Genomic DNA, 19925 nt, shown 5'->3' on the forward strand with positions numbered 1-19925 from the left:
TTAATGAGTAAAAAAGTCACTTTTCCTTGAGATTTTCCCTGATTCTATAGATTCTTTTACCTTCTAATAATACACATATTTTTACTTATTGTCTTCCCAAGGGGGCAGAGATTGCTGCTGTAACTCTAGAACCCTGACTGGAATACAGTGGAAGCTCAACCATATTTATTGAATAAATTACTGTCCTAGAGTCCTTCCTGGAGAAAGCAATGGCACCCCACTACAGTACTCTTCCCTGGAAAATCCCATGGACGGAGGAGCCTGGTGGGCTGCAGTCCATGGGGTCGCTAAGAGTCAGACATGACTGAGCGACTTCACTTTCACTTTCATGCATTGGAGAAGGAAATGGCAACCCACTCCAGTGTTCTTGCCTGGAGAATCCCAGGGACGGGGGAGCCTGGTGGGCTGCCGTCTATGGGGTCGCACAGAGTCGGACACAACTGAAGCGACTTAGCAGAGTTCTTCCTCTTTGGGGTCTTGCTGCTGAATGCATCTGATAAAGTAAACACAGGAGTCCCCACACTCAGGTAACTAGCCAGTGGCAGCAGGAACGCTTTTGGCTGCGGCAGGAGGCGGGTCCTTTCACTAAGTGCTGCAAAGCCTGGATGAAATCTAAAACCCTGGAGCTTTTACAGCTTTTCCACCCCTCTTCCTGGAGCTGAGGGTGAGGAAATGTTCACAAACCTACACTACAAACTGCAAGAAACAGGGATTCACAGGCTAATTATAACTAAATTAACCATTTCCAGCTATATATCTTGACAGACATTAAACCATCCATCCTAAGAGGAAAACTAGCTTCTGTCCTGAATCACAGACCCCAAACGGCTTCTGACTATGGTTGCTGTTTCATACCAAGAAAAAAATCCATTTTAAGTAACTGAGCTAATTTTTACTGAGCCAACACCCTAAACTAGATGTTACACAAGCTGAGGATACTATTTGTTTGTTTTTTAAATTATGTTTGTATTTTTAATTATTAGAAAGAAAAATCATTATTTATTTTACAAAAACATTTATATCTTGAAAGACTACAAAATGCCTTAGCTTTAAAACTCTATTTATCTTTTACTAGTTTAAGAATTCTTACAACTGAGGCATTCCAAGAAGTCTTCAGAATAATAAATTGCTTCTATATGTAGAAAAACTATACTTTTAAGTTTTTAAAAATCTGTCTGGACTATTACGTATCACGTCAGTGTACAGAGATTATTATTCCATATCGATCATTCTCTAAACCTAATGACTCTCTGTAGTGGATATTAAATCTCACCCAGTATCTTGCTGAAAACATTACTTTTCTGAAAAACATATTCTGACTTAATGTGTGAGATGTGTGCGTGCTCAGTCGTGTCCGACTCTCTGCGACCCCATGGACTGCAGCCCATCAGAACCTCTGCCCATGGAATTTTCCAGGCAAGAATACTGGAGTGGTTTGCCATTTCCTCCTCTAGGGGATCTTCCCAACCCAGGGATCCAATCCGCATCTCCTTTGTCTCCTGCATTGGCAGGCAGATTCTTGACCACTAGCGCCACCTGTGAAGGACAGGGAAGCCTAGTGTGCTGCAGGACGTGGGGTCACAGAGAGTCAGATATGACTGAGTGACTCAACAACAACAAAGCACTACCTATCCAACAGTCATTTAAAATTCAAATTAAAAATCACCCCGAGTGTAGCGAGTGGCGTAGGGGACAGGGTCGCCCCCGGGTCCACGATGCAGCCCCCGGATGAGGCCGCAGTATTTTCCTTATATGATCGGGCCCCATGGCTGACGGCGCCGCTGGCCCGGAGCCTGAGAGGATTATGAAAATGTGTCAGGAGAAATGGGGCCAGGGACCCGGGGGCTGGGAGGTTAGGGGGAGGCAGTTAGGCTAAGATTTGGGTGATGTTAGGGTGGTCCCTGCAAGCCCTGGTCGATGATGACGTGACCACTGCGCAATCTGAGTTCTGGGAACTAGGTGATGGAGCGTGTTCTGAGAACGGACTGAGACCGGAAAAAAAATAAAATAAAAAAAAAAAATAAAAATCACCCCGAGAGTCTCTGCTCAACCTTCCTCTCTTAGCATTACCTTAAAGGGAAAAGTTTAGGAGCAAGATTCCAAATGGAAGAAGCTAACTCTACAAATTATCATCCACTGCACTGATTTAGATAAACAGGGTCATGGCCCACATGAAAAGTAACTACAGCCATGATTCAAAGGCAGCTAGAGAGACAGACAGTGTGATAAACACAGGTTAATATCAGTATGCTCACTAGAGTCTCAAAGATACACAAATATGAATGATACTACTATATCCTTTTCATTGATCAGTGTATAGCCAGTGCCTGGTTCATAGTATGTGCTCAAGAAATACTACTTGCTGAGTAAAGAAATGAATGTACAGCCCTGACAAATTCAAGCATGCGAACCTCTCCTAGAGATAGAAAAGAACTATGATATGTTAAAATGAGATTCTCTCAAGGCTACAGGATGTAGTCCTAATCAATGTTTCTAAAAGAAACATATACAGGGAAATCTGAAATTTTGGACTAACCCTGAGTATTTCTACTGCTTCAGAAGCCAAACTATCAGATTTGAAGGTACCCTTTTTTGTTGCTGTTGTTCTATTTTGGTTTTCTTCTGACCATGACACATGGCTTGTGGATCTCGGTTCCTTGACCAGGGATTGAACCTGGGCAACAGCAGTGAAAGCCCAGAATCCTAACCACTAAACCACCAAGGAACTCTTGGTACTGTGTTTTAGATGTGGACTTTAATTATTAATTAGCAACTCACTTGACCAGAACCTCCTGGAAAGCAGACAACATCTATGTTTGTTATTATGTACCTTGTCCTTAACACAGTGCCTGGCACCAACATTTGCTGAATGAATAAGTGACTGAACTGACACCATCCTGAAGTCCACTATAACATGTCATTCCTCAATACACTATACTCACAAATATGCCTCCTAATGTTCTACCCTGTATATATCCAACTGAATGCAGAGTTCCAGACAATAGCAAGGAGAGATAAGAAAGCCTTCTTAAGTGAACAATGCAAAGAAAGAGAGGAAAACAATAGATGGGAAAGACTAGAGATGTCCTCAAGAAAACTGGAGATACCAAGGGAACATTTCATGTAAAGATGGGCATAATAAAGGACAGACATGGCAAGGACCTAACAGAAGCAGAAGAGATTAAGAAGAGGTGGCAAGAATACACAGAAGAATTGTACAAAAAAGGTCTTAATGACCTGGATAACCAGAATGGTGTGGTCACTCACCTAGAACCAGACATCCTGGAATGTGAAGTCAAGTGGGCCATAGGAAGCATTACTATGAACAAAGCTAGTGGAGGTGATGGAATTCCAGTTGAGCTATTCCAAATCCTAAATGATGATGCTGTTAAAGTCCTGCCCTCAATATGTCAGCAAATTTGGAAAACTTAGCAGTTGGTCACAGGTTTGGAAAAGGTCAGTTTTCATTCCAATCCCAAAGAAGGGCAACGCCAAAGAATGTTCAAACTACTGCAAAATTTAACTGATTTCACATGCTAGCAAGGTAGTGCTCAAAACCCTTCAAGCTAGGCTTCACTAGTATGTGAACCAAGAACTTTCAGATGTTCAAGTTGCTTTTAGAAAAGGCAGAGGAACCAGAGATCAAATTGCCAACATCCATTGGATCATAAAAAAAAAAAAAAAGCAAGAGAATTCCAGAAAAACATCTACTTCTGCTGCACTAAGCTGAAGCTTTTGACTGTGAGATCACAACAAACTGTGGAAACTTCTGAAAGATGGGAATACCAGACCACTTTACCTGCCTCCTGAGAAATCTGTATGCAGGTCAAGAAGCAACAGTTAGAACTGGACATGGAAAAACAGACTGGTTCAAAATTGGGAAAGGAGTACATCAAGGCTATATATTGTCACCCTGCTTATGTAACTTCTATGCAGAGTACATCATGTGAAATGCCTGCCTGAATGAATCACAAGTTGGAATCAAGATTGCTGAGAGAAATATGAAGATGATACTACCCTAATGGCAGAAAGGAGAAGGCAATGGCACCCCACTCCAGTACTCTTGCCTGGAAAATCCCATGGATGGAGGAGCCTGGTAGGCTGCAGTCCATGGGGTCGCGAAGAGTCGGACAGGACTGAGCGACTTCACTTTCCCTTTTCACTTTTATGCATTGGAGAAGGAAATGGCAACCCACTCCAGTGCTCTTGCCTGGAGAATCCCAGGGACGGTGGAGCCTGGTTGGTGGGCTGCCGTCTCTGGGGTCGCACAGAGTCGGACATGACTGAAGTGACTTAGCAATGGCAGAAAGCAAAGAGGAACTAAAGAGCCTTTTGATGAAGGTGAAAGAGGACAGTGAAAAAGCTGGTCTAACACTCAACATTCCCAAAACTGAGATCATGGTATCTGGTCTCTCACTTCATGGCAAATAGATGGGGAAAAAGTGGAAACAGTGAGAGACTTTATCTTCTTGGGCTCCAAAATCACTGCAGACAGTGACTGCAGCCATGAAATTAAAGAACACTTTGCTCCTTGGAAGAAAAGCTATGACAAAACTAGACAGCATATTAAAAAGCAGAGACATCACTTTGGTGACAAAGGTTCATATAGCTATGGTTTTTCCAGTAGTCATGTACGGATGTGAGAGTTCAACCATAAAGAAGGCTGAGGGCAGAAGAACTGATGCTTTTGAACTGTGCTGCTGGAGAAGACTCTTGAGAGTCCTTTGGACTGCAAGGAGATCAAATGAGTTGATCCTAAAGGAAATCACTCCTGAATATTCACTGGAAGGACTGATGCTGAAGCTAGGGTTCCAATACTTTGGTCACCTGATGGGAAGTACTGACTCATCTAAAAAGACCTTGATGATGGGAAAGATTGAGGGCAGGAGGAGAAGGGGATAACAGAGGATGAGATGGTTGAATAGCATCACTGACTCAATGGACATGACTTTGAACAAACTCCCAAGAGACAGTGAAGGACAGGGAAGTCTGGCATGCTACAGTCCACGGGGTCACAAATAGTCAGACACAACTTAGTGACTGAACAACAACAACCAATGTCAAGTTGCTTTCGCAACACAGAAAATGTCACGTTCGACTCTTCTGCGACCCCAAAGACTGTAGCCTTCCAGGTTTCTCTGTCCACAGGATTTTCCAGGCAAGAATAGTGGAGCGGGTTGCATTTCCTTCTCCAAGGGATATTCCAGACCCATGGATCAAACATCTCCTATACTGCAGGTGGATTCTTTATCACTGAGCTGCCAGGGAAGCCCACAAGCAGAAATACTGAACACAGAGTGAAAATTAAGGTTGACCAGGACAAGAGTACAAAGAAAAGTGATCAGGATCTATCAGTTAGTATTGTTTGTAGCCGTTGCTATGCTATGAATGTATTTATAAAGCTTGTGTGTTTCAATGGCCCTGTGTGCTAACAATGAGTCACTCTTGCAATTAAAATAAATATTAATAAGCTTATTTGCACAGTATATTTTATATAAGCCTTGTAAGTGATGGTCCAAGAAATGTAAAATTTTAGAAGCAAAATTAAGTCCTTAAATTGGCAAGTCTGACTCATGATTCTGTGCCGTGTTAAATCTTGCTCAGAGGCAAACATTCTATTATTTTGTTGTTGTTTAGTCGCTAAGCAATGCCCAACTCTTCTGCAACCTTGTGGACAGTAGCCTGCCAGGCTCCTCTGTCTATGGGATTTTCCAGCTAAGAATACTGGAGTGGGTTGCCATTTCCTGCTCCAGGGGATCTTCCTGACCCAGGGATCAAACCTGCGTCTCCTGCATTGGCAGGTGGATTCTTTACCACGGGGCCACCAAGGAAGCCCTCTATTATTTTAATACTAGCCAAATACGTTTGCTAAGTTTTTCCCAGTGCTTGTATTTGCTACAGATTGTAGTTCATTTAAGTATTTTTAACTATAGTTCAAGTATTTTAACAAAAGAAATGCAGAGGAGATGCAAATATTAGTACTGAACTATTATGCAGTATGTTTCTGCTGTTGTTTAGTGGCTAAGTCGTGTCCAACTCTTTGTGACCACATGGACTGTAGCATGCCAGGCTCCTCTGTCCTTCACTATCTCCTGAAGTTTGCTCAAATTCTCATCTAGTGAGTCAGTGATGCCATCAGAAGGCAGACAGAATGAAAACCACAATCACAGAAAACTAATCAAACTGATGACATGAACCACAGCCTTTCTAACTCAAGCCATGAGCCATGAGTGTAGGGCCACCCAAGACAGACGGGTCTTGGTGGAGAGTTCTGGCACAACGTGGTTCACTGAAGAAGGGAATGGCAAACCACTTTAGTATTCTTGCCTTGAGAACCCCATGAACAGTATGAAAAGGCAAAAAAATAATAAAACCACAATCACAGAAAACTAATCAAACTGATCACATGGACCACAGCCTTGTCTAACTCAAGCCACGAGCCATGAGTATAGGGCCACCCAAGACAGATGGGTCATGGTGGAGAGTTCTGACACAATGCGGTCCGCTGGAGAAGGGAATAACAAACCACTTCAGTATTTTTGCCTTGAGAACCCCATGAACAGTATGAAAAGGCAAAAAGATAGGACACTGAAAGATGAACTCCCCAGGTTGGTAGGTGCCCGATATGCTACTGGAGATCAGTGGAGAAATAACTCCAGAAAGAATGAAGAGACAGAGCCAAAGCAAAAACAGCATCCAGTTGTGGATGTGACTGGTGATGGAAGTAAAGTCTGATGCTGTAAAGATGCAAATAACTGAATCATTGGAAAAGATCCTGATGCTGGGAAAGATTGAAGGCAGAAGGAAAAGTGGACAACAGAGGATGAGATGGTTGGATGGCATCACTGACTCAATGGACATGAGTTTGAGCAAGCTCGGGAGTTGCTGATGGACAGGGAAGCCTGGTGTGCTGCAGTCCATGGGGTCACAAAGAGTCGGACATGACTGAGCAACTGAACTGACTAACTGATGCTATCTAACCATCTCATTCTCTGCCACCCCCTTCTTTTGCCTTCAATCCTTCCCAGCATCAGGGTCTTTCCAATGAAATTAATATGTTGTACACTATTTCAATAAAATTTTTTTTAAGATGTGAATATTGTCACAAACTTATTGTCTAAAATTTGAATTAGCAAAACAACATTGCTTTCAATGGCGAAGTCAAAATCATAGCAAGCAGACAGAATATTTTAATTGTTAATAAATAGAAAGAATAGGGATTTCCTTGGCAGCCCAGTCGTTAAGATTTTACCTTCCAACGCAGGGGGTGTGGATTCGATCCCTGGTAGCAGAGCTAAGATCCCACACACCTTTTGGCCAAAAATCCCCAAAACATAAAATAGAAGCAATATTATAACAAATCCAATAAAGTCTTTAAAAATGGTGCACATCTCTGAAGAAAGAAAGAATGTATATATGAATAACTGAATCATTTTACTGTATAGCAGGAATTAAAACACTGCAAATCAACTGTTGATTTCCTTACAAATGATAGTCAAATAGGAAAGAAAACAAAAGTGAGGGTACTACAAATTGTAATACAACTTCATTGCTTTACCAGGTCGCTGCATTGAACACAAAGCCAATAATTTTAGCATCAAACTGGAAGCACTGGAAAGCTTGAAGATAGAGCTTTACTTCCTTCAATGTTCATTTATGTTTTCTAAAATGTGAAAATTCTTGTGGTGACTCATGACCTCTGCCTTTTCGATGATCTTCAGTTTGAATATAATGATAGAAGTACTATGACCTCTAAAAATATTACTCCTCCTGCTTTTTAAAATAAAAAAAAAATAAAGCATTATCAAATTAAAAAAAAAATAAATACAAATAGTTGCTAGAAAATAAAAAAGAAAACCTGTCTGTACAAAAAAAAAAAAAAACAGAGTACGAGCTTATGCAAAGCAACATGTGCCCTAGTGGCCCCACCGAAGACACTTTTGGATACACTCAACAATTCAACCAACATCAACAGAAACTTTCTATGTCTGAGACATCAGTCACAAAACAAAGACCAATACCATCAGCCATCAGATAGGGTAACTAATGCTTGTGTATTTAAAATTTTGTTTTAAAAATCACTTTTAAATATTAAATATCTGTGGTATCATTTTATAGTTTTAAAACTTTTTATTTAACATTTATTTTGTTAATATTCCCTTCTTTTAATATTTTATATTATCAGATACCTATTATATTAATTTTCTAATTCTGATAAATATCAATATTTTATGATTATGTAAGATATTAGGGTTAGGGGAAGCTGAGTGAAAGCATAGGGGAGCTCTACTATTTTTGCAACTTCTTTACAAATCCAAAATTAATGTAAAAAGTAAAAAATATTTCAAAGTTTATTATCAGCTAGAGAATAATTTTACATGTTATTAAGATACATAATCTAATATTTTGGTTCATAATAACACATGCATTTATTTCATATATATATACACATAAAATCTCTGAAACTTTTAGTATAATCCTAACAGAAAAACTGTTCACTATTAATTTTTATAGTTATCACTATTATTAACAAAATATAAAGAGCCTTTAAGAAAATACAGAATAATTTATAACTTTAGGATTACCAGGAATTCCAATTTCTTGTTTCAGAACCTCACAATTACTATCCTTCAGGAATTTGGAAACACTGGCTGACCACAAGCAACTGACAGAAATAAATGCAAGTCCTCTCTGGAGTCATGTCTTAATTCATCTCAGATCTTGATATTTTCCAAACACTATGACTAGCACACAGAAAAAGATAATAAGACACATGATGAGTGTAGACCACATGAATAAGAACCATGTGACATTAAAAACACTCCCAGTAAGACTTAATACCTTGAAATTATCATCAGTTCAGTTCAGTCACTCAGTCATGTCCAACTCTGTGACCCCATGGACTGCAGCACGCCAGGCCTCCCTGTCCATCACCAACTCCTGGAGTTTACTCAAACTCATGTCCATTGAGTTGGTGATGCCATCCAATCATCTCATCTTCTGTCATCCCCCACAGACTATAAAACAACTATCCTTACCATATGTAAAGAAAATAAAAACTGAGTTGAAAGATACCTGCAGGAACAGAAAACTATAAAAGGTAACACATCAGATTTGGGGAGAAAAAAAAATAGAGCTTCTAGTAAATGAGTCCTCATGACTTCATAATTCCAGAGTCTTAAGAAGGAGCCATATGAAGAATAGTATAAAGGCTATATACATTTATGTGTGAGCTCTCATGGAAATCCATACACCATCCTATACTTAAACTGAATCCATTCAGTGTATTCCCTGTTGGTCTAACTAGATTCACACTGATACCCATAAAATGGAGTTGAATGTAAACAAGAGTCATGTATATTCTGCTCTAAAACCACCAAGCACAAACCAGAGCCCCCAACTGACTACAGTTCAAATAAATAAAGTCATACTCCTTCTTCCTATACTTAAGTCTTGCAATTAGAAGTGTTTCTTAAATATATTTTTTCTAATTTCTCAAACTCCTATTAAATACCTACCATACCATACGCATAGCTAGGCATCTGCCCATTCATTTTCTTATTAAAAAAAGAAGGAGCAATAGCTACAAAGAACCTAATTTTTTTTTTAAATAACCTAATTTTGGCTCACCACTGGACTACTTTGCTACTATTAACTATATCTAACAAGGAGACCAGAATCTTAGCACCAATAGTCCCTAGCTCCCTAGCAGTCCAAGTTCAAAGAAACAGTGGAGGTAGGAGATCTTCGAAAGCTCTGGAAGGTAGAGCAGAAACTTCAATTTCATTCAGTTAAACTCAATTCAACTCATCAAGTATTTACTGAGTCTACTACTTATGTTGAACACACCAGGTGTGTGGGAAACGTCACACCCACTATCACACAGGAGCTGTCTTCTCAATAGGCTTAAAATTTTCATGGAGAGGTATACAAATAACTAAATATTAATCAGGATTAGACAAATACTATATCAAAAGTTCTTTAAGGATTTCCCTCGTGGTCCAGTGGTTAGGAATTCATCTGCTAATGCAGGGGACGTAGGTTCAATCCCTTGTCTGGGAGGATTCCATACACTGCAAAGCAACTAAGCCTGTGCGCCACAGCTACTGAAGCCCACTCACCCTAGAGCCATGCTCAGCAACAAGAGAAGCCACTGAAATGAGAAGGCTGTGAACTGCAAGGAAGAGTGCCCCCACTTGCCGCAACTAGAGAAAGCCCACATGCAACAACGAAGACCAAATCCTGCCAAAAATACCTAATTTCTTAAAAGTTTTAAATTTTATGCCTTAAAGTTCAAGATTAGAGATTGTATGGGACTGTACTGGAGGGTTAAAGGCTGGTGTTCAAACTGATTAATTTCTGCCTCTTCCAAGGGACTGCTTATATTGCTGGATGTACTTTTTTATGAAGACAGAAAAAGACGACCTTAAGAGGCACTATCAGTGACTGCAAGAAATAAGTAATTTCATCATATTAGCGATTGATACAAATAATACACCTACTAAAAATCAATCAGTTCAACAGTAACACTGCCAATACTGTATATGGTGGAGTCAGATAAAGAAAAGTCTTTGTGATTAAGACTATAACCACCTACTGTGGGTCTTTCATTGTACAGAACTTTTAGAATTAAAAAAAAAATAGAAGGAACACCAGCTGAATTATTAAATTAGTTCTGAAAAAGAAGGTCAGTAGAACAGGACTTCCTTGGTGGGCCAGTGGTTAAGAAATCTGCCTGCCAATGTAGGGAACACGAGTTCAATCCCTGGTTGGGCAAGACTCCACGTGGCACGGAGGAACTAAGCCTGTGCAGCACAACTACTGAAGCCCACACACCTGGAGCCTGTGCTCTACAACGCGAGAAGTCACTGCGATGAGAAGCCTGTGCACCACAAGCAGGAGCAGCCCCGCTTGCCCCAAGTAGAGAAAGTCCTGGCACAGCAACGAAGATTCAGTGCAGCCAAAAAGAAAAGAAATACATTGAAAAAAAGAAAGGTCGGTGGAATAAAAAAAGAAGAACAGTTTCATCCGTTAGTACCTGTCCATTACTGGAATGTTGAATATAACATTTCTCTGGAACACTACTAATTCTAGAAAGTATCATTATTGAGAAATTATTGCCACCTGGAATTTGAGAGACTTTTGTTCTGCCACCTGTACATCTAATGCAAGAATGGTTTACAAGTGTATCTCAAAAACTGTATGTATAGAAGGTGATGGAGAATCTGAAGCTTGCTGTATCTTTGAGGATATAGCACTGAGCCAGTGTTCCCTTCGGATTCCTTTTCAGGCCCTCGGAAGTCATCAAGCTACCTGGCATTCCCCCAAGAGTTCCGATACTCATATTAAATGAACGCCCTCTTGAGGACATGTCTAAGGGCTCACCCTCGTGCTTTACCTTGAGAGCAAACGTTGCCGCTGCCACAAATGACCTGTGGGTCCAGTGACCTGGCTGGTCTCTAATTCATCACCCTGCAAGTGCTCCAGGACACCCTCCCAGAGTTGTACCCCTGATTTTGGAGTTCCCACAGAACTATGCCCACTGGCACAGCAATTCTTGCCTGAGCATATCTTAGACAGAGGTTTCCTTTCTTTCTGTAATCCATTTGCTTTCCATCTTTCAGAAAATTACTCAATTTCTGATCTTCCAATAATACTCTTTCTTCTTGGATTTTTTTTTTCATTCACTTTTAGAGATCTAAAGGAAAGTGAAGTTGCTCAGTTGTGTCCGACTCTTGAGACCCCATGGACTGTAGCCCTCCAGACTCCTCCATCCTTGGGGTCCTCCAGGCAAGAATACTGCAGTGAGTAGCCGTTTCCTTTTCCAGGGAATACCCAGCTTTTATTTATTAGGATCCTGCAACTCCTAGATCCATAGAGTGCTTTTTATTACTGACTTTCTCAAGGAGATATAGGTTTAGAGCTTTCCAGCATGTATGCCAAAGGGCATGCAGTCATGCTCTCTCCTTGTGCCCTAGACCAGCTGCTGTTGTCTCACTCTTTTCCTACTTTATAAACTATTTCTTCTGGCAGTCTGGTGAATACAACTGGAGAATACACCAGTATTCTGGTGAATACAACTAAGTCCGTGCGCCACAACTACCAAGCCTGTGCTGAGAGCCCAGGAGCCACAACTGAAGCCCGTATGCTCTAGAGCCTGCACTCTGTGACAAGAAGAACTGCCACAATGAGAAGTCCCTGGACCACATCCAGAGAGCAGCCCATGCTCGCCAAAACCAGAGAAAAGCCCACACAGCAACGAAGATGCAGCACAGCCAAATAAATAAATAAAAAGCAAATTATTCCTTAGTTGTCCATCAAAAATGGTAACATATCCCTAAAAACTTGGGTAGGCTGTTACTTGGACTTGAGGGTATCAAGAAATAAGTATATACTATCTTCTAATCACTTACCTCTAAGTTGCTGGAGTTCCATGTTCAAACTCTCAATGTTATTCTCATAGAACTCAAGATTTTGAAGGGTCTCTGCCCTCAGTGATTCCTCTTGCTTCTCCTCCAGCAGTAAGTTGAGCTCTTCCTGAGCCCTGCGGCACATATCCAAGTCCTGTTCCGTCTCCTGAATCCTCACCAAGACCAAGGGACACTGGGAAGTCTGGTCCAAAGTCTTGTCAACATTCTCCGGGCCCTCCTTTTCTAGGCTCTCCCAGCCAGGACGGTTACAGGTTAAGAGCTTGGGGGGTACTGCATTTGTTCTCTGCTGGGCCGAGGGAGGCAGGGGAGCTGGGCGAGAGGGTCTCATTGCCAGGGGTGGATCCAGTCTCAGGTTCTGGTCTCCCGGCACATGGGGAGGAGTAGATGATGGAGTACAGGGACGGGGTGGTGGGGGCCTTAGAGCTTTTCTCCTTTCGGGCAACTCCTGCTGAGTCATTAGCTTCGAGGAACCTCGGAAAATATCCTTTTCGGAGTTAAAGTCCATGATTGAAAAGTGGCGCAAGATTTTATCTGGTTCTGGGAAGGGCCCTGACAAGCTCTTCTCAAACTCTATCAGTTGCTGCGTCAACTTTGAATCCAGGTCCGTGCTGCCGTCTCCTTGTGACCGTGTCATGGCTTCCAGGGCGGGTGCCCTGTCTTGCAGACCAGGCTTCGTCTCTGATCTGTCTGGGGCGGAGCAAAAGCTGGAAGCACTTTCTTTGGGTGTGCAGTGCTTTTTCACACATCTTGCCAGGCCATGGAGCTGAGAGCTCAGCTGGCTGGGTCTGACTGCCCTGGAGGCACTGAGGGAAGAGGCGCTGTGAAGAGGTGGCCCTGGCTTCTGCAGGGTTTTCGGCTGGGAGTATGAAGTTCTTCTGGGAGGTAGGCTGGAGTAGTCTCGAGTCCTTGCTTCTAGAGGAATAGAGTCAGAATACTGGTCTGGGCTTGGGTGGCTTCCTCCTCTCATAGAATAATACTGGTTTCTCTGCAAATCAGGATGAAAAGGTACTGGAGGTTGGGACGCAACACCATTGACGACCTCTGAAGGATCTGTCGTGGAAGAGCATTTGACAAGCTGCTCGTGCCCCGCACCTGGGCTTCCCGGGGGCCCTCCTGAGGGATCTGCGTCCCAGTGAGACTGTTTATTTTCTTCACACTCAGAAGTCAGGTGCTCCAGGGTAGAAGTGGGTGTTTCAGAAATAACACAGTTGGACTTCTCTGCTTTATACTCATGAAATTCATGTCTTTTTCCTTCTGCTTCTAAGGAGTTCTCTGAACAATCCAAAGGTGTGTCAGGAATGTTGGTGAGGTCGCTCTCCTGTGACAGATCCATGGTTTCCTCTACCCTTGTTTGAGGACATAACTTTACAAACCGGTAAGGAAAGATGCCTGTCCTGCCTTTCAGTGACCCTTCAAGCCAGCCATCTTCCAGGGTGCCCAGGATTCGGATTTTATCACCTACTTCAAAATCCAGCTCAATTGGCTCCAGGGCCTGGAATCTGTAAAGGGCAATTCCATAGGTGCCCGGCTGCTCACTGTCCTCTTCTGGCTCTTTCTCCTCTCCTGTACTGGTATCTACTTCACCGTTACTAATGCAGTCATCACAATTTCCAGAATTGACCGATTCATCCACAGTCCTTAGGGGCCCCAAAAGCTCTACAAAACCTTCTGGAAAAATGCCTCTTCGACCGTCTAGTTCCCCTTCAAACCAGCCTGGCTCAGGAATTCCAATAATGGTAATCACATCCCCTTCTCTGAAGTCCAGCTCCTCATCCAGCTGGGCAGAAAGCCCCATCAGGGCCCGGGCTTGTCCCATGGAATATTCGGGGATCTGGAGAAGAGCACTCTGTGAGTGCCACTGCCGACTCTGTGAGGAGAGGCAGAGCTCCCTAACACACGAGGATGGGAAGAAGCCCCGGGCACCCCAGCAGTTTCGGCCCTGCAGCCAGCCACCAGTGAGAGTGCCATCAAGAATCACTAGGTCACCTAAAGAAAGAAAAGAGAAGCAGAGATAATGACTTCCATTATCACCCCTGGAAGACAGTGGTATAAGTAATAGTGCAATTCATCATCTTAAACACCTACCAAATTCAAGGGAATGTAAGTCTAGGCATAAACACTTTTTGACAATTTAGTGACAATAGAGTGAACATTCCTATAAACCTGTGGTTTCCAAAATGTGGTCCTCAAAACCCTGGGGGTGGATCCCTAAGAATCTTTCAGAGGGTCTGTGAGGTCAAAACTATTTTTTTTTTTTTTTCACTTCATCCAAAACAATGTAATGTGGCAAACTGAATACTGATTTAAATAAAATAATCTAGATTTCTCCTATTTTTAAATTAAATTTTTAAAAACACTGTTGAGTGCATTGCATGGCTTGCAGGATCTTAGCTCCTCGACCAGGGATTGAACTTGCACCCTCAGCAGCGAAAGCACAGAGTCCTACCACCAGGGACCACCAGGAAATTCCCTAGATTTCTTCTACTAAACCAAATATTAAAGACATCTGCAAAAAATGTAAACAAATGTTACTATTCTTACTAAATTTTTTTGTTTAGGAAACTAGTTATTTTTCATAAAATGTTATTCATGTTAATGTTAATATACATTAAAAAAATAAATTGATAATTTAAAAAAATTCTCAGCTTTAATAGCTAACGTAAATATTAATAGACTCACAGAAGCAAGTACTCTTCAGGTTCTCAAAAATTCTAAGAATGTAAATGAATCCTAGGATCAAAAAGGTTGAGAAATGCTACTATCAACAAGTTTGTGCCACTGGATTTATTTATAAGTGATGGAGAACATATTCATTTCCACTAGAAACCTTTGAATAGATCTAATTTTTCACACTAAGTTATATTCAATATAAAAAATTAGCAAAGAAAGAAATCTTCAAAGTCCCTCCTGAACAATCCTTATCCTGAAAATACATCATAATGAAATTTTAAAAGAGTTTCAAGTAATCAGGACTTTGTTTTTTAAAATAATCAGTAATTTCAATATTGTTGTTTCAAAATATCATCACAAAATACACACTAAACAGTTAGCATCTGTCTTGCTGCTGAAGAAGGTGAGGAGTAGAAAAGACAGGGCACAGTGCTTGTTTCTGAAAAAAAAGAAACTAAAATTCAACCTATTATGATTCACCCCAGTGAACAAATTCCTCTATTGTTTTGCAGCAAACTTTTAATTTTCTAATTATGAACTACTCATTTTGTAGATTATCGATTTTAATTTTTTTTTAACTTTCTTAACATTTAAGTCAATCTCCCTTTCATGAGTAGGGGTGATTAAGGAATGCAACTGGACCAAGTGAAATAAGACCAGGAGAGCCAAGCACCTGGCAAAATCATGAGGCCTTCTATAGTCAAGCATACTTGAATGCTGGATTATCATTTAGGGTATCAATTTATACGCTCTTTTTATAAAAATTAAGTCTATCTTCTTACGAAGTGAATTAGATGCAATACTGACAGGTACCACGTCTCTTTTTTGTTTCAAAAACCTGATATAATGCCTTTCACACAGCAAGCACTCAATGTCCTCATTATTAGTGAAGATTCTTCAATTTTCCAATAAATATATCTTCCCTCCAAAACTAGCTCCATGCTGTCAATTTCCTTTTGTTCTGTAATTTCTCTCAAAACATTTATTCCATTCATCACTTGCTCGTTGCTACCATCTAGTCCGACTCTCATCATCTCTTTCTTTTAAAACTTTCCCCAGACATTGTCTCTTCCAATCTACCAAACTAAGACTATAAACATACCAATTTTATCATATTCTTCCCCTGCTCAAATGTTTACCATGGGACATGAAGGCTTCTTCCTATTAACCAAGGCTTTTTCTATAATAATCCTATTCTTACTACCTGAAATATATTAAAAGAAAATAAGCTTGCTCTGAATGTTCTCCAAAGAGGTTTAGTTACTAAGCTACCAAAAGAAAGTGTTCATGAAAGTCACTCAGTCGTGTCTGAGTCTTTGTGATCCCATGGACTATACAGTTCATGGAATTCTCCAGGCCAGAATACTGGAGTGGGTAACCTTTCCCTTCTCCATGGGATCTTCCCAACCCAGGTATCAAACCCTGCATTGCGGGCAGATTCTTTACCAGCTGAGCTACCAGGGAAGCCCAAGCTACCAAAAGGATGTTCTTATGTTTTCACCTCAATGCAACCTGGCATTCACATCCAGATACAACCTTCCCCTGCCCCATCCCCAGCTATCCAGTATTATCTCACCTCTGAGAATCTAATCCCACACAAGGGGACTTTGCCTCCTAAACAAGCCTCTCCATCCAAAACCTTAGCATATTTCTCTAATACACTTTAAAGGTCTGCACACATCTTGGTCATCTGTAGTCTACTAAAGAATTTATCACTTGTATCAACAGTTTTGACACTTGTATATTTCTAGACTATATAGCTCCTAATGCGAGATTTTTGCATTTAGTGGTAGGCACTAAATCACTCTCACTGATTTCATACTGGTTTGCTTAGCTGTTCCTGAAAAATAGGGTCTTTATCTTGTATTTCTATTTTCCCTTTAATTTCTGATTCAATATCCCATTGGTCAGAGCTTGGGGTCCTGAGAATTACAAGTGACTTTTCCCCATTCCAACAGGACCACAGAAGAAACTCACTGGAGACATGGCTACTGTTCAGACACAACAAGCCTTTTAGTGACCAAGAATAAAAGTGTGCCATAACTCCCACTCTATTGGCTTTGAAATGAACTGGCTTTTTTAAAGCTGCAGAATCAGAATATTTTCTTGTAATGCCAGATCTCTATGAAATCCTTACAGTAGGATTTGTTTCCCTATTTTCTGTTGAGTGACTGTTTTGATAGGCTTTACTATCTGCAGACTGTCATTCTGTTGATTATTTCTATATAATAAAGGTGAATTTTTTTTAAAGTCACAATTTAGTCCCTAAAAAGCACTTCAGAGATAATTTTGTTGAATAATTTTATTTTATATAGCCCTGTTATTGAGTTTTTTGCATTCTGATTGTTTAGGAATGGAGGCTACTTGGTGGTCATTTCTAGACTTCAAAAACAACAATACGAGGAACTCCTGGAATACGGTGACCAGATTTTGAGAATAGAAAAATAGGAAGTGGGGTGACTCTTAGGGTAAGCCTGAGCCTTTTATTTATGCACAATTAATCCCAGTCACCACAGTGCTTGTTGCTTCTGGTTAAATTTTTATTTTATATTTGAACAAGAAATGCATTAAGAATAAGATGATAAGAAAGTCCTAGAGTCTGAATATAAGTAGTCTGGCTCTGCAGGTTTTAGGTCCTCACTGAATCCTAGTGCCCAGGGACTCTGTGCTCTATGCAGACTGACCACACTCTTTACCTAGGCTTCCACATGAGCCGTATCAGAACCTTAATCCTGATATCTCACGCACATGACACCAGAAATTTATGACACAAGTGCTTTAACTGATAATTATCATTTATCTATTTATAAATAAATTTATCAATTTAATTTGTATTTGTATTTTTTGGGGGTAGGGAGGTAGTCTAGAAGCATGGGGTTGTAAGCAAGGAGTAAGCATTCCGTATTGTATAAGGCAATTAAATATTTCATCACTCTAACTTTTTTTTTCGTCTTTCACTGTCTTTTCTTTGCCATACTCTTTTTGTTTTTTGTTGTCTCTCTCTTTTCCCCACTCTGTATTTTTAGGATAGCACTCGCATTGATCTTTCTAGGAGACAAACTTGTTTCTGAATTTAAATATAACTCCAACTATAGGGAACAGACCAACACAAACGGGAAGCTTCAGGGGAAGGAGAAAGGGTGACACCTGCTGGCAGAACCACTGGTGGTTTTCATTCCAAACAGAATCTCCCTGGAAAATGCAGACACACACAAAACTTCACACATTTATCAAGAAACGAGGCCCCTGAAGCACATTTATGAGCTCCAGGATGAGAACCACAAAATGGCTAATTCTTACTGCGTGCTTTCCCTGCGCCAGATGCTTTAATGTATAACCTCGTTTAGTCCTCGCGACTACCCTGATGCTTTAATGTATAACCTCGTTTAGTCCTCGCGACTACCCTGATGCTTTAATGTATAACCTCGTTTAGTCCTCGCGACTACCCAGATGCTTTAATGTATAACCTCGTTTAGTCCTCGCGACTACCCTGAGGTAGGTGCTATCATTTGTAGATGAGGACACCGAGACCAAGAGAACTTAAGTAAGTAAACCAAAGTCAATAGCTACTGAGTTGTGAAGCTGGATTTAAATCTAGGGACATCAGAATTCTCACCCCCTAAACTATACTGCCGGCTTGGCTCTAACTATATATATTTATTAATTATACATATATATAAACAATGTAATTTTATAGTTAAAATAAATATACTTTCTCTCTTGTTTCAGTGATACTTCTGAAAGGTAAGTAAATAACAACTGAAGGCAGCATGGTAAAACAAAACAGGTCTCAAACATTATCCCACATGCTCTTAAAGGTTTCCAAATCCCTCGCGACATACATTAAATCACAGAAGAGGAGATGCTTCACTGCTACGCTGAAGGATCAAAGGAAAGGTAAGGAAACAACAAGGAACTGGATTAAGAGTACTAAAGTACTAGGGATAAAGGAATGTATACACTCACGAGCGGAGACATGGATCTTCATAAACCATATGTAGTATAAAACAATAGAAAATCAAAGGAATTAAAATCACTTCTGTGTCTCATGCTAAGATTCCCCCCAAATTAAAAACTGTATACATATACCTAACTTCCTCATCTTCAAAGGCTATATGTCCTAATCGGAAGACATACAGAACAAAAAGATGTGAAAAGCACAGAAGGAAACAGAGCTGAATAGTCAGCATGTTAACTGGCAGACAGCAAAGTATCACAGAAGAGAACAAGCTAAAACCATTAATAATTAACAATATATCTCTTTCCCTATGCATCCCCTGCTCAGCACTCTTTCCTTTTGGGCTCTGCTTATGTTTTTAAGGGGCTTCCCAGGTGGTGCTAATGGTAAAGAACCCACCTCCCAGTGGGAGGAGACTTAAGAGACTCAGGTTTGATCCCTGCGCGGGGAAGATTCCCTGGAGAAGGGCATGGCAACCCACTCCAGTATTCTTGCCTGGACAATCCCACAGACAGAGAGCTCCTCAGGCTTGTTACAAGCTAGTTAAGATAAGATCTACAGGCTCCAGGATCCAGCCTGGCCATGAGTCAGTCTTCAGAGAGGTAACGTGTGGCTGAAAGGTCTTCCTGAGAACCTCTTGGTGGCCCTGGGATTCCTGAGGTGGATTTTAACTTGAAAGCAAGTTCACAACACATCAGTACACTCTTCTCAAGGCAAGCATTCAGCAGAAAATCTCTCTGTTTAGTACCTAAGACAACTTTATGCTCAGTCTCTCAGTCATGTCCAACTCTTTGAGACTCCATGGTCTGTAGCCCACCAGGCTCCTCTGTGCATGGGATTTTTCAGGCAAGAATGCTGGAGTGGGT

At 40.9% G+C, this 19925-nt stretch overlaps 1 protein-coding gene and 2 non-coding genes across 8 annotated transcripts in view; 2 read left to right on the forward strand and 1 right to left on the reverse strand.

The window, feature by feature from the left end:
* The window catches only part of DNMBP (dynamin binding protein), a 120524-nt gene that overhangs the window by 59845 nt on the left and 40754 nt on the right, over window positions 1-19925 (reverse strand). For 5 of the 6 annotated variants that reach the window (XM_086377188.1, XM_086377189.1, XM_086377190.1 and 2 more), the window contains one exon: window positions 12414-14417. The exons of the other annotated variant lie outside the window; for it this stretch is intronic. In XM_086377188.1, coding sequence (XP_086233314.1) covers window positions 12414-14417 — 2004 coding nt within the window. The remainder of the gene's footprint in view (window positions 1-12413; window positions 14418-19925) is intronic. 6 annotated transcript variants of the gene reach the window in all.
* On the forward strand, window positions 1702-1844 carry LOC147344165 (small Cajal body-specific RNA 17). The gene has a single exon (XR_015155919.1).
* LOC147344166 (small Cajal body-specific RNA 18) lies at window positions 1912-1994 on the forward strand. Its single transcript, XR_015155912.1, has one exon.

Source organism: Bos grunniens, chromosome 26, assembly GCF_055505025.1.
Source record: "Bos grunniens cultivar Pamir isolate PY7600 chromosome 26, Bosgru_T2T1.0, whole genome shotgun sequence".
Lineage (NCBI taxonomy): Eukaryota > Metazoa > Chordata > Mammalia > Artiodactyla > Bovidae > Bos > Bos grunniens.